The 14,157-nt window shown below is 23.6% G+C and overlaps 1 protein-coding gene across 1 annotated transcript; it reads right to left on the bottom strand.

The window, feature by feature from the left end:
- Positions 1–9,818: 9,818 nt before the first annotated feature.
- Positions 9,819–14,157, bottom strand: LOC145841256 (gonadotropin-releasing hormone II receptor-like). The gene is given in 8 exon segments (XM_082948622.1): positions 9,819–9,822; positions 10,382–10,527; positions 10,719–10,853; positions 10,856–10,889; positions 12,150–12,364; positions 12,988–13,039; positions 13,766–13,857; positions 14,071–14,157. Coding segments are annotated over 8 exon segments (765 nt in total).

Raw genomic sequence — 14,157 nt, 5'->3', positions numbered from 1 at the left:
TTTTTTCTGATAATAAATACAAACTCCTTGTAACAATGCATAAATAACAATAAAAGTTTTTTTTATTGATATTGAGATAATAAATAAAATTAAAGTAAAAAGTACAAATATAAAACAATTGTAATAGATAAAATCAATGATATTTTGAAAAAAAAAACTATCTAGAACTGTTAGCAAAAATTGAAGCTTTAAAGTTTTAAAATTTTATCTAAATAAGTATTTAAACATAGCGTCAATTAAATATTTACGAGGTAACGCAACGTGCACAAAATTTAAAACTAAAAATGGTGTAATTTCAAGTAAACTAGTTTAGTTACATATAAAAAGTATATTTTTGTTTTAATTGTATCTCATCGTTGTTTAAAATGGTTGTTTAACAAGGTTTTGGTTTAAAATTGAGATATTTCAAATAACTATGTTCTAAATTATTTTTTAAAGTTGTTACAGTTTAAGTAAAAACCTTATTATCTGTAAGAAAATAACCTTGTTTTGTTTTCCAAGAAAAAATGCAACCACCATTAAGTATCAAAAACAATACAAATTTGAAACATTTGTAAAGAAAAATTGCGTTAAATTGTTAAAAAAGTAAAATGCAACAAAATTCATGTTTTGTATAACATCATTTCTTACTGTTTTAAATTAAATTTTGTGGCATTTGTGCCCGATGATTTGTAAATGTCTTTGTTTTCTTGAGAGGTTCAAACTAATATAGTTAAAATTTATAGTTAAAATTATTATTATTTATACCAAAGTTGTTTTTCAAATTATATTTAAATACAAAAAATCAACGAAATAAATTATAAATGAAGACCAAAATTTTAAGAAAAAATGTAAACTTATAGAGCATACTTAAGTAAACTTATAATAAAGACTTGAAATATTTTTTAAACATAATATTTAGCTTTGTTTCTAAGAGATAATAAAAGTTTTTGTTTTTATTATATTTAATAAATCAAGCTTTTCGATAGTTAACTACAGACTAGTTTTTACAAAAGTTAGAATGTTGTGAAAACATATTTATGAGATGCTCAGTTATTTGTAAACATTTTCAAGTTAAGTTAGTATATGTTAGTAAACATAATATATATTATTATAAAACATTTTTAAGTTTTTCAAAACTTACTATCTTTTAAAATGTTTCTTTCTTAAATTAGTTGTAAAAGCTGCACAATAAAAATGTGTATACTGCTAGTAAATCTAGCAACAATTTACTATCTTTATATAAGAGAAAAAATTTTTTTTTTATATATTATATTAACAACTGCATATTTAAATACTTAGATGAAAGATTTTAAATCGGTATTTTTGTCTTTAATAGACTTAATTTTGTCCTTTTAATATACTTTGAATAGTTAAAGTTCAAAACAAGCGTGCATAGTTAAAAAAAATCAATAAAAACTAGTTTAGATAATGAAATGTTTAAATAATAACAAAAGTACTTGTTATTGTTTACATTTTTTTAACAAACCATTTTGATGTAACATTAAATAACCATTGCTTTTAGTTAAATATAAATAATTCATAGTATATTTAATTATTAAAAATTGTTAAGATTTTTTATTTCAGAGAAGTATTAAAATATTTTGGAAAACAAAATTGAGTTTTCAAAATTTTAAAAATAAAAAAATATTATGACATTTTAATTTTAAATTTAATTAAGTTATAAATTTGTGTGAGAAGCAAAAAAAAAAAAGAACAAAAGGTTATAAATTCTTGTACTTTATCTCACAAACAACATTTTTGTTTATTTTTCATGTACAATTGATAGGTTTTAGAAACTAATGTATATTATGTTCTGATGCTATTAAATCACGTAAAGTTTATCTTGATTTCAAAAAGCACAGTGGAAAAATACTAATACATCGTGCGATAATATATGTGCAAAATTAATATATTTTGAAGTAATTCAATCTGCGTGTAAACAAGACGCATTTTAGAGTCAAGCATTACCAGATGCCAGCTTTTATATTAAAAAAATATTTCTTAATACATCTTTACAACTTAAAAGTGAATCATTAGTACCAGGATATACACAAACTCCGTGTTTGTTAATAGTTTTCTGACATATTTTTTAGTTTTGTATATTTTTTCTTAAATATTACTTCTAGTTTAGATTTTTTGTTTGCTTTTGGTAAAGTATTTTATATATTAAATATATTTAATAGAATACAGAGAATCAATAAATTAAAATTATATGGTTTTAATATAATCAGTGCACGTTTAGATTTTTTTGAAAAATTGTAAGCGTAGTTTGTACATTTGTACCTATTCAAGATACTTATTAAATATGTTTTCAAATTATTACGTCACACAAAAGTTGTTTAATAAAAATTAAGTAAAATAAATTTTATGAGAACACTTTTTGTATTTCAAATAAACTTGCTCTAGTACATTAAGTCTTAACATGTTTTATTCGAAAAGTAAAAGAATTGCTATCTTTAAGTTATTAAAAAAATAAAAACTTGTTCAAATTTTTTTGCACATTATTTTATTTCGAAAGCTATCAAGCTATCATAAAAAGTACTTATTTAAACCATAACTTGTTTTAAAAGCTTAAAAACGTTTAAAAAAAAAATTAAAAAGTTACAAACCGACTACGTTTTATCAAAACTTAAAGCTCGATAACATAGATTATATACGTGATTATACATTATAAAAATAACAGTTTTGAAAAACCAATAGCTGCAAAGTTTAAGTAAACGACGAGATTTTATTTATTTTTCAGATTTATAATTTTTTTTTCATTTCTTGAAAATCAACTCGTTATGAAAAACTAAAAGGCTAGCTGGAGAAAATAAAGACAATTCATATTTTTTTTTAATTATTAATGAGTTTAGATTGCAGTTTGTATTATATAAATTAACATTTTATTTGTACTATAACATATACTAATTTTGTATAAAGTTAAATTTGTTAATGTCGATAATTTAAACAGTTAAGTTTAACTTTTGAAAGGACCAATACATTTGTATTAAAACGGTCTAGTTTCACTGGAATAATTTTTTGCTCACTTAAAGTATTTATAAATCTATCAAAATTGAAATCCCAAATTTAAAATAGACATTGAAACTGAAAAACTAAGCAAAACCTAAAACTATATTAATATTTCTGAACGTAATATTTAACAATTGATTTATGTAAAGTAATTAAAAATGTATTAAAACAGTCTCAAAACACAGTGAAGTAAGCTATTCGAACTAATTGAAAAAATACAATTACTAAAATGATTATTCATAAAACTATGATACTTGATATTATTGTTTCTATGATATGCAGCAAAGAAAACTTAAAAATTTTTTATGTTAAGTGAGAACAATCAAATAAAAATAATTTTGAAAAATCTAGTACTGGCATTTTATAAGATAAAAAATTATATAAAGAATATAGAAAATTTAGTTATCAGCTAGCTTAATTAATTTTGTAAACATCTACTTATAATGATTTTAGTTACAGTTAATTTTCTAGAATATTTTTTCTTTGAAAAAGGCTTTTTAAAAGGCAAGTTAAGGAAGTATAATCTCCTAAAGTTTGGTCTAAAAAAAAGAACGTTAAAAAAAAGCGTTTATGAAACGGTTTATAGTACCAGTTGCTGAAAAAAAAATCAATTTAATTCGGCCAAATAAAACTCTAAACAGTTTTTACAAAAAATTTTATTGTTTAATTTTTTTTTTGTGAAAATTGTTTTACCAGAGAGTATTTAGTTAATTTTTTGTAATAACTAAAACGAAAAAAACTACAACTGAGAATAAATTTACAAAAAGAAAATTTTTTCTATATTAAGTTTTCTATAGCTCAAATATTTTTAAAATCATGTTGTATTAAGGTTTAAAAAACTAAATAAATTCCCGCTAATTTCATTTAGTCAGAAATAGTTAGTGTTATATAAGAATTACACGTCTAGCTGTTGTATAATTTACTTTGTTTGTAATTGTTGTGTGTCTAGGCCGTTTTTAAATGTTTTTTAAATGCATAAGTTTAATTAGCTAAGCTACTAAGTTTTGTCACGAAACTTATGTATTACAAACAAAATTTTGAAGTTGTTAGTCAAAAACCAAAATAATATGTTTTTTACAAAACTCTCTGAAATTTCCGGTAAAGTAATTTATAACATATGTATTTCAGAGAACTTACAGATGTTTACGTATAAATTAAAAAAACAACATGGTATTTGTTTCTACAAAACAAGGATAAAAAAACTTAAGAAAGTTTTTGAAGTAAAAAACTAACTTAATTACATCAAAAAAAAAAATCTATTGAATACGAACAATTTATAAGAAAACAGTTGGTTTTTATTTAGGTTTTTTAGGTTGAACTGGCTAATAAAATATTAGCTTTACAGAAATTATTAACTGCTTCGTATGTAAATTTTGTTATGTAATAATTACTAAAACTAAATGATAAATAGTATTTACTTCTTATTTTCTTCAAAGTTAGTCAACTTGTTTTACCTTTATAATAAATACTACTTGAAATGTTTTATTTCTATTATGTTAAAAAATCTTCAGTATTAGTTTGTCAAAAACATAAAAACGCTTTTAATGTTGTCAAAGGAATTTTATATAAAAGTTAACTGATTGGTATTAAAACTTAAATAAATTGTTCAACCTTGCTGTAATGCTTTTTATAATTGATTATCCTTGTTTAAATCATTTTCCTTTTATTTTAAAGTTTGGTCCTTAAATTTTAAACTAAGATTTACCTTTATATTTACAAACACCTTTCTTGCTTTACTTTTATTACAAAAAATCTAAAATTAAGCTAAAATTGTCCTATATAGAAAACTGATGTTCATAAAAAAATGAATTTTTAAATGACTTTTTATATTAATATAAATAATTACTGTTTGTTTTTTGTTGAAGCTAAAATTCAAAAACTTAGAATTTAAAATTTATCACGCATAACCATATATAAAAAAAATAAAAGAAATGTTATTTTTTGATTTTAGCTGAATTAAATAAACTAGTTCCTTAAAAATAAAATCTCGATTAAGTTCTTTAATCGATTTAGATTTGTTTGAAAGTCAAATCTTTTTGTAACTACAAGCTATCGGCACAATGTAAACAATATGTCATACTAATTCTAAACTATAGTTTTGACAATTTTACCACAAAAGTTTAGATTTTTATAAACAAATTCACATAACTTACTTTATTCTTCAAGTATTTGATGGTCATATTTACTTAACGACATTCAAATTGAGTATTAATTGTTTACAGTTCACTAAATGCGTAAACCCAAGTTTTTTTTTTTTTGAAGAGATTTAAGTTAAATTTAAGTTAACTTTGTATTTATTAATAAAAAGGTTTATGTAACAGAAAATAAAACGTAATGAGAGCTTTCTATTTTTGTAAAGTAATTATCAAAACTTTTCTGAGATAAAAATCTTTAATCACATATTTTTCAGTATATACAAATAATAAATTTTCCCTTTTTCTTAATATAAAAGTCTTAAACTTTGTTTGGTTTTCGGTTTTAAAAACCTCATACATAGGGCTAAAATTAATTAGAGTTGTATAAAAGTAATTAAACAGATAACTTTTATTCAACTCATGATTAAATCAAAAAGTGAACCATTAGATTATAAGAAACATTTTTATGATTACATAAGTATGATTTCATTTTATTAAATTTTCAAAAATTTTCATAGTATTTATAATACATAACTTATTGTTACTATTTTTGTTGTATTATTATAATAATAGCAAAAAACCTTAAGATTTTATCAAAATCTTTCTTAAACATACTAGATCTGGTTTCGAAAGCTTAGTGTAACTAACTGGCCAACAATTGTTAGAAAAAATCATTAGGGTTGCCTTAATTTAATTCTTTATATTTGAAAACTGGTTAATTTAAATTTATTTTTAATGTCCTAAACTAAATTACATAACATGTTCTCACAAAATTAAGCAATGTCACATCTGTATAACCAAAATATAAAACAAACTATATTTTTTATCTAATTCACAAGTTTAATATTCAGCTAAAAATACAACTCAGGCTTAGAATCTTTGCAAAGCGTATTTAACTTCGTAACTGCTGCGCTAGGCATTGAAAATATCTATAAACACTATGCATGGATACAATATCTTCAGTTATAACCTTTAGTAATAAACCAATTTGTAGAAAAAAAAGTTTTCAGTAGAAGACTTATATTAATTAGTTATTATAACTTAGTAACGTAGAAAGATTTAAGTTTTTTATGCAGGGTTTCCCAAAGTGGGCGATATCGCCCCCTGGGGGCGATTTTAGTAAGTCGGGGGGCGATAATTAGTAAGGGGGCGAAAGGGTGGGCGATAACTAGTAAGGGGGCGAAAAGGGGGTGATTTTGAAATTTTGGTCTGTCATAAAATTTTTAATTTAAAATTGCTAATTTACTAATTTTAGCTTGCTAGTAAATATTTGACCCTGAAGTAAAACTTAAACAAAAAAAGTTTATTTGATTTATGTAAAATATAGAGAAAAAAATCAAGTACTTATGACTCCTACTTTCAAGTAAATTACATATTTTCATTCATATATTTTCTTATTTACTAATTACATAGATCATAGACGATTGGAATCCCTCTCACCATTTTATAACCTGACATATATGTTATTTGGGATCATAAATTGTTCATAAAAATCTATGTTATATATTATTAAGTTTCTAGGTAAATTGGCAACCCTGTATAGTTTTATTTCTTAGTCTAACTTAGTGACTTTTCAAAAAACAATTGGAAATATCATGAGGTGATAGTTATATCACCTCATGATATTTTCAATTGTATTTTGAAAAGTGACTGACCTTGAACTAAAAGTGAATTTTTCCAAAGAACGAAATGAAACCTTTTGGACTCAACAAAAACTAAGGCAAAAGTATCCAATCATTTGAGAGTAATATAGATTATTGTTTATAGTTTTTCCTTCTAGCTCTGTTGTTGAGAAAGCTTTCAGATCAGTTATCAACGTCTTGAGCAAAAGATCTAATCTAGATAATTGTTAAGGAGGCTTTTTTTTACTGATTAAGAATCAGATTAGAAAAACTTGCAAGCAGTCATGAACCTCATCCTACACATTATATTAGACTTCAGTAGCAGATATTATTTTATGAATTTTTTTTGTTTTATTTAATCTTTTAAAATACTTTTTATTTAACCTGGTTTGTATTGTATTTAAATAGTCTTTTTATAATAAAATTTTATTAAGTTATTTATTCTACAACAGGTTTGCATAATGCCTAATAAATATTAATTACGGTAGACTTCCTCTTGAGTTCGCACTTTTTACCCAAAAAATTGCAAATTCATGTTTTCTAAAATTTAACTTAAATAAAGTCTATTACTAACTAAGTATTAATAAAACAAAAACATCATAATATTTAATATCTTATATAGATCTACTTTTTTAATGAATGTTTTTTTTATGTTTTAGTTGATTTTATGTTTTTGCATAACGTTATTGCATATAACATATTCAAGTTTATCATTTTGTAAAAAAAAGGTAATAATTTTTGAGTTTGCACTTTTTTATTTCGTTCAAAGTGCCAACTCAAGCGGAAGTCTACTGTATTTATTAAATCATTTATGTTTTAAATCTGTTATTAATTTTATTTTGACCTGGTTATTTTCGTAGTTTATATTTCGTATTACATTACATGGAAAGTTTTTATAGCATAGTGATTAAAGTGTTTGTTTGAAAGAAATTTATTTGAATTATTTTTGTTATTAGTTGTTTAATCTGTATAAATAAATAAATCTTGATAACCATTTAAGTTTTTATTTTAAGTTTTTTTTTTTTGGCTTTAAAAGAGTATAGATTTAAGGTCTCTATTTGAAATTACTTCAAATTTTTCATTTAAAAGATTCTTTAACTCAAACTTGATTTGTTATTGTTAAAATACCTATACATTAAAGAATTTTAAATTATTAATACAAATGTTTTTTGTTTTATCTTAATTTTTAATATATTAGCAATTAGAGTGTGTTGTTTATTTTGTTAGTTAAACACTAGCTTTTCGTTTTTCACTCTTTTCTTCTGGTAAATTATTATAGGCTAATGACTAGAGAAAAAATAAATTTAAATAGTATTACATAAGCCATTAAAAGACTGCTGCAGTTACAAAACAAAATTTTAAGCTAATTAAAAGAATTTTTTAATCGATTGCTTTCTGTTCACAGAATTAACTGTAAAACTTTTGATTTTTTTTTGAATTTAAACTAAAAAAAAAGAAAATGTTAAAACTAAGGTTTAGTTTCCTAAAGGTTATTCCAAGTCAAATACTGTTTAATGGTATTCTATTACAAAACATGTAGTTTAAAAAGTTTAAAATTAAGTTTTTAACTTTACAACTAACTTACTTATAATATATCTTAGCATTGAAATTAATAACTTTACTACATTATCTGAAGCTGTTGATGAAACCACTTTTTATGTGAGATAATCAACCAGTCGGTCAAACTTCCTTAAACTAGATCAGAAATTATGTTTTATTATTTATTTTATTATGTGTAAAATAAACTGTTCATTTTTTTATAGTTTCTTAATCTCTGGTATAGTAATTTTAGAATATGCCTATTTATAAAATAATTTTAGTACTTTGTGCGGTTTAAACAAGTTACTTAGTATTAACTTCTAAATGTCAAAAATTCTTCTATTCGAAAAATTATATGAGAGATTATTATAATGTCAGGTTTAAATTAAGATTTCAGATGATTAACGTACGGTTAAGATCCAGTCAAATATCGACATGCTAAGTAACTTGGAAGCTAGTTGTGCAAAAGAAACAAAAATTATTTTTTTGATACTAAATATTTTGAAATACACTTTCAATTTGGTTTTCAGTTCACAATAGTATTTCCTAGATCACAATAATACTAAATCATTTTATTACAATTTCGCTCGAGTTTTTCAATTTTCTTATATGTTTTTTTTTAGTTATGCAGCCCGAAATTACATTTTTTAAACGAGTTGAAACTAAAAAAGATTTTTTAGTAAATATGAATTGATGACTACAAAAGTTGTCCACCACTACCCTAAAAGTTTCATTAGTTTCAAAACAGTTTATATCTAAACAGGATTAATTACAGGTTACGCAAGGCTTTTTAATAATCAAATATTATAATACACTTAACTGGGCTTATAAGAAAACAAACGTAACTTATTTTCTCAAGCCCTGTAAACTACTTTGAACAAAGCTCAAAAGTGCATGCATAAGAAGTACCAGACTAAATTACATTTCGAACACAACTTTTTCGGCTCAAAAGTTTCTACTCAAGAGAAAAACTACTTTGTAAAATCGTGGGGGGCGATTATTTTCCGAATTTCTGAAAAGGGGGCGATTTAGAAAATGAGTTTGGAAAACCCTGTTTTAATGTTTTTAAACAGAAATAAATACGACTGAAAAAAATAAATGTTTAAAATAAATTTAAGGTTTTTGATCAACTGTTAAGTCACTATAATTCACATATTTTAATCTGTTTAAAATACTGAAGACATATTTTAAAATAAACTTAATTTAAATATTGTGTTTAGTTTTCTCTTTATTTCACTTATACATTAGTATAAAATTAAAGTTTGCTTTAATGGGGATATATTTAATTTTTCAAAAATACTCTAAATATTTTGAGAAAAACTAAAAAACATTTTATAACAATAAATTAGCTGAATTCAGTAGATTTGTTTTGCTTTAAGGTTTTAAAAACTAAAATAAGATAAAAAAACTTCATGATATATCAACTAAAAAAATAATAGTTTTTGTATACTTTTCAAATTAGTTTCTGCTTAATTTAATTTAAAAAAGTTCTGTATAAAACTAAAATGTCAGGATAATTTTAGATATACTATCTGTGACATTTGAAATTAGCTTAATTGCGTGTAACTTTATTGACCTAAATAGCAGAAAATGCTATCTACAACTATTATCTTACTTAAAATAGAAAACATAAATAACGTTTCAATGATTAGTAACCAATTTAATTTGTAAGTGATGTCAAAATTTTGAAAACAAATTATTTTACTGGTTTTGAGGAATATATTTTCTATATATAGTGCGTATAAAAGAATTTTTTTCAACTAGCATTTTGTTTAAATTTTGTTTTATATGAAGAAGCTGTTAGTATGTTTACATTAGACCAAAGTGTTTTTGTTTTGTTTAGTTCGAACTAATAAGAGTTTTTGTTTTGATTTATAAATTTTGATAACATTTAAAAAAACTGTAGCTTTATTAGTATTGTAGTTAACTTCTTTATTTGATAGCTAACTATTTTGATTTTAATAAAAAATTATCTAAAACTATGAAATGTATAAAAACTCTAATAATGACACTTTAATAATTTGGTATTAAATATTTTGCTGTATTTCACTTCATAAAAAAGTTATAGTTGTGTTAAATAAACAAACTAACCGAACTAACTGACAAAGACTCCGTAGGCAAACTATCTTGTTGGCAATACTGAAAAACTTGGAGCGAACATCCCTTATAAAAGATCCGTATATGAAAGGATGAATTGTAGGGATCAAATATATGAGCAGGTACAAAAATTTTGACACCTAAACCAAATCAAGTACAAAAAAATTAAAACAGCTCAGGCTATTTAAATTGTTTCTTACCTTTTTTAGTAAGTTTTAAACCAGAAAACTAATAAATAAGTTTGAAAAAGAGTACACTATTTTACTTTTAGATATTAGAATTATATACAGTTATGTATTTTATGTTTTTGTCACTTTTATAATATTCTAACCGATTTAGGGACGTTTTTTTGAAGGTCGGGTCTGAACCAATAAACAAGGGAAGCGGCATAGTAAGGACCCCAAAATAAAATAAACGCCAATGACATTATGGACATCAGCAAAAATGTTTTTCTTTTGCTTAGGCAATGTTTGAAATGTTTGATGATCTTCTACCGATCATGCTTATCAAAGTATTTTGATAGTTTTTGAACTAGTATTAGCTTCAATGGTATTTTAATTAAAACTTTTTTAATTCATAAGTAAACTCCAATTAACGTTTTGTAAACTAGAGAAAATTAAAAATCGTTATCGATGTTAGTAGTCTAAAACCAGCCTAATTTCTATAAACTTTAACTATTAAAGTTCTAAAACTTTTTATATTTCGATGATTATAGTTAAAAGTTTTCTTTAAAAATTAATTGTAAAACAGAACACTAAATCAGTTGTTTACTATGAAAATGTTACTTTTCAACTTAGCGGATATATAGCTTTTATTGATGTTATCTATATTAGTTCATCTTAAAATTTTCATAAATTAATATAATGTTAAGTTTAAAATATGCTTCAAAGTCAAAAAAAAATTAAAGATAAAAAATAAATTAAAAATTTATTAATACTTAATACTTATATATTTTATAACTAGCAATATTTTTTTTTCGAATTTAATTAGACAAGATGTTAAAAATATTTTATTAATTTTAATATACACAAACTTTTTATTTTTAACAGTGTTTTTTTAAACTTTATCAAAAAAGAGTAACCATGTGTTAACGTTTTTGATAATATTGAAATTTCGTGTTTACAAACAGCAAACAAACTTCACATGTTTTGAGTATAGAAATACCGTGTAAACTTTATAAATATCGGTATAAGAAGTGTGATTAAAACATCATTGAACACGTTTTATAACGCTATTTTAAACTTTCTAACGTTTTAACGATTATTTTTTAACTGTTTTAGATTTTTTTATCATATGGTAGTATTCAGAATACATTTTAAACATTGAAAGTTTATAAAAAAATTAAAAAACAAGTGTTATATAATACTTTGATACTAACTAATTTTAGTTTTATACCTATATCTATAATCTCACGAAAACATTAAATGACTTGGTGTATTTTGTAGCATGCTTTTTGTAATACTGCGGTCAAATTTAAAGATTAAATTTCAACTTGGTTTTGTCTAATTTAATCTAGTCACTGTTAGTATTTAAAAATGAAATATACTTCTTTTAGTGTTTTTTTAATGAGGTTTTATAGTCCGTCATTTAATCTATAACTGTTAAAATTTGAAAACTTAATCGAGATTTATGTAGTAGTAAATCATTAAATAAAGTAAATTTAAAAATCTCAAAAAAGGTGCAAGTTTAAATGGTATTCAGAAAAGAAAAAGCTCAGTAATATTTTATACTTTAAAATTTATTAATAATAAATAAAAAAAACTCACGTATATCCCTGACTTGCATGGAGTTGATTTCGCACAGCACAAGAGAATAAGACAGCAGAGTGGCGAATAAAGGCACTATGAAGCTCCAACACATTGTGTGGACGTAGTAAGGTTTCAGGTACTCTTGCTAGATCCAAGCGAAGTCAACACACTGCTTAAAAGGCTCATCTACATTGCAGAAGAACTTCGAAATCAGATCAAAGAACACTGCCTGTTATTTAAAAAACAAAAATTATGTATGAGAATAGTGCAAACAAGTAACACATTGCGTTTGTATAAACTGTATATAAGACCAGATAAAATATGTTGATGTCTGTACAACAAAACCGTAAAAAAATACCTTACTTTATTTTTAAGGGTACAGTATAAGTACTACAATTTCTTTAAGTTATAGTAAAATAACAGTTGATAAACGTATTTGTAGTAGAAATCCAATAAATGTCTATTAATTCTTAAACTTTTTGTATAGATGAAAATCATGTAAAAAGTAAATGTAAAGTCTTTTTGGTCGTAGAAGAAACTTTAAAACATTAATTTTATTTTCTAGGTTAAAAAGGCATCTAAAACGTAAAACTTTTAGACTTACAAAAAAAAAATTAAGTTGTACAGTTTACAAATATTTTAAATATACGAAATAGAATAATAAGCTGTATCGTAAGAAAAAATCACTGTTTATAAAATAACCGTTGATTTGATTACAAAACGTTTAACTATAGCTAAATTTGTATCTGAAGTAAATCTAGGAAAGATGTTTTAATCTTTTTAAGTGAAAACTAAACTTAAAGTACTTTCAACTTATTTTACTTTGTTTATTCATGTTAGTATATATGTTACATTGTATTTCATGTTCAAAGATTTACACAATCCGTTGGTCTGATAATTTGTACTTTGAAATTATTTAACTAAAAGAGATACACATTTTTATGAACCTATACATAATGTTTCTCGGAATCTTAACAAACTGACTAAAATTTTAAATCTGATCGCAGATGTAATCCTTACTTGCTGAGAAAAAGTTTTTACGTGATGTATTCAAATTTAATTTGTCAACTTAAGCTATTTAATTATGTTTGGTTACACAACTATTAATTTATTAACAATTAATGAGGCAGCTTAGAAGAATTAACTATGTTGGGTTATGCAGCTTGCAAGAAAAACCGCGAAACTTTGGTTGTTATGACGACATGACACAGCATCCGCTTCTAGGAACGATAACAACTTTTAACTCATGTCGATCTTTGAATTAACAAGCAGAATAATAATTGTACTTAAAATATGGCGCAACCGACAATCTTTTAAAAAGCAAGTTTGTTTTTGTTTTTATTTGTAATAAAATTTAATAGTTTATGTCTAGCTGAGTAAATTTTTTTATAATATTACTTATAAGTTATAAATTTTTGAAGAGTCTCATTCATAAATAAAAAACATATAAAATCAAGCATAAAAAGCTAACGTTTATATCTCTACACTTAAATTAAGACGATTAAAGTGTGTATGGTGCGTAATAAAAGTAAAATAAGAAAATGTTCTAACAAGTAAAATTTTACTTTGCAGTTTATCAACTAGCAACTAACTAACCGCAAGTACGGCGAACAAGAATGAAATAATTCACGTGAAGATAATCATAAATTTTATTCTTTTCCTCTGTGTATTAGCGTTGGCCATCGGCGCAAGAATGCTCATTGCTCTGTCTGCTGCTATCATCTGTTATGGTAATGTTAAAAAATATTTTAAGAAACTATAAAGTTTATAAATAATAAATAATATACTACAAATTCTCAAACTTCAATATTTGATAGAATCAAAGAATAACAGGTCATTTTGATTTTAAGAAAATCTATAAGGCGTGTAAAATCAAATTAATTACAACTAAAATTAGCCAAAAGTATAAGAATATTATTGTCAAACAAATCTAACCAGAACCATCAGTGAAGAGACGTACATGCCGAACTGTTTGAGCATCTGACAAATCTTGCACATAACGGTGCCTCCCTTCCATGACAT

This window comes from Thalia democratica, chromosome 7, assembly GCF_965202585.1.
Source record: "Thalia democratica chromosome 7, ktThaDemo2.hap1.1, whole genome shotgun sequence".
NCBI lineage: Eukaryota > Metazoa > Chordata > Thaliacea > Salpida > Salpidae > Thalia > Thalia democratica.
Note: the sequence above shows the minus strand (reverse complement) of the source record. Positions and strands in the feature narration are given on the sequence as shown.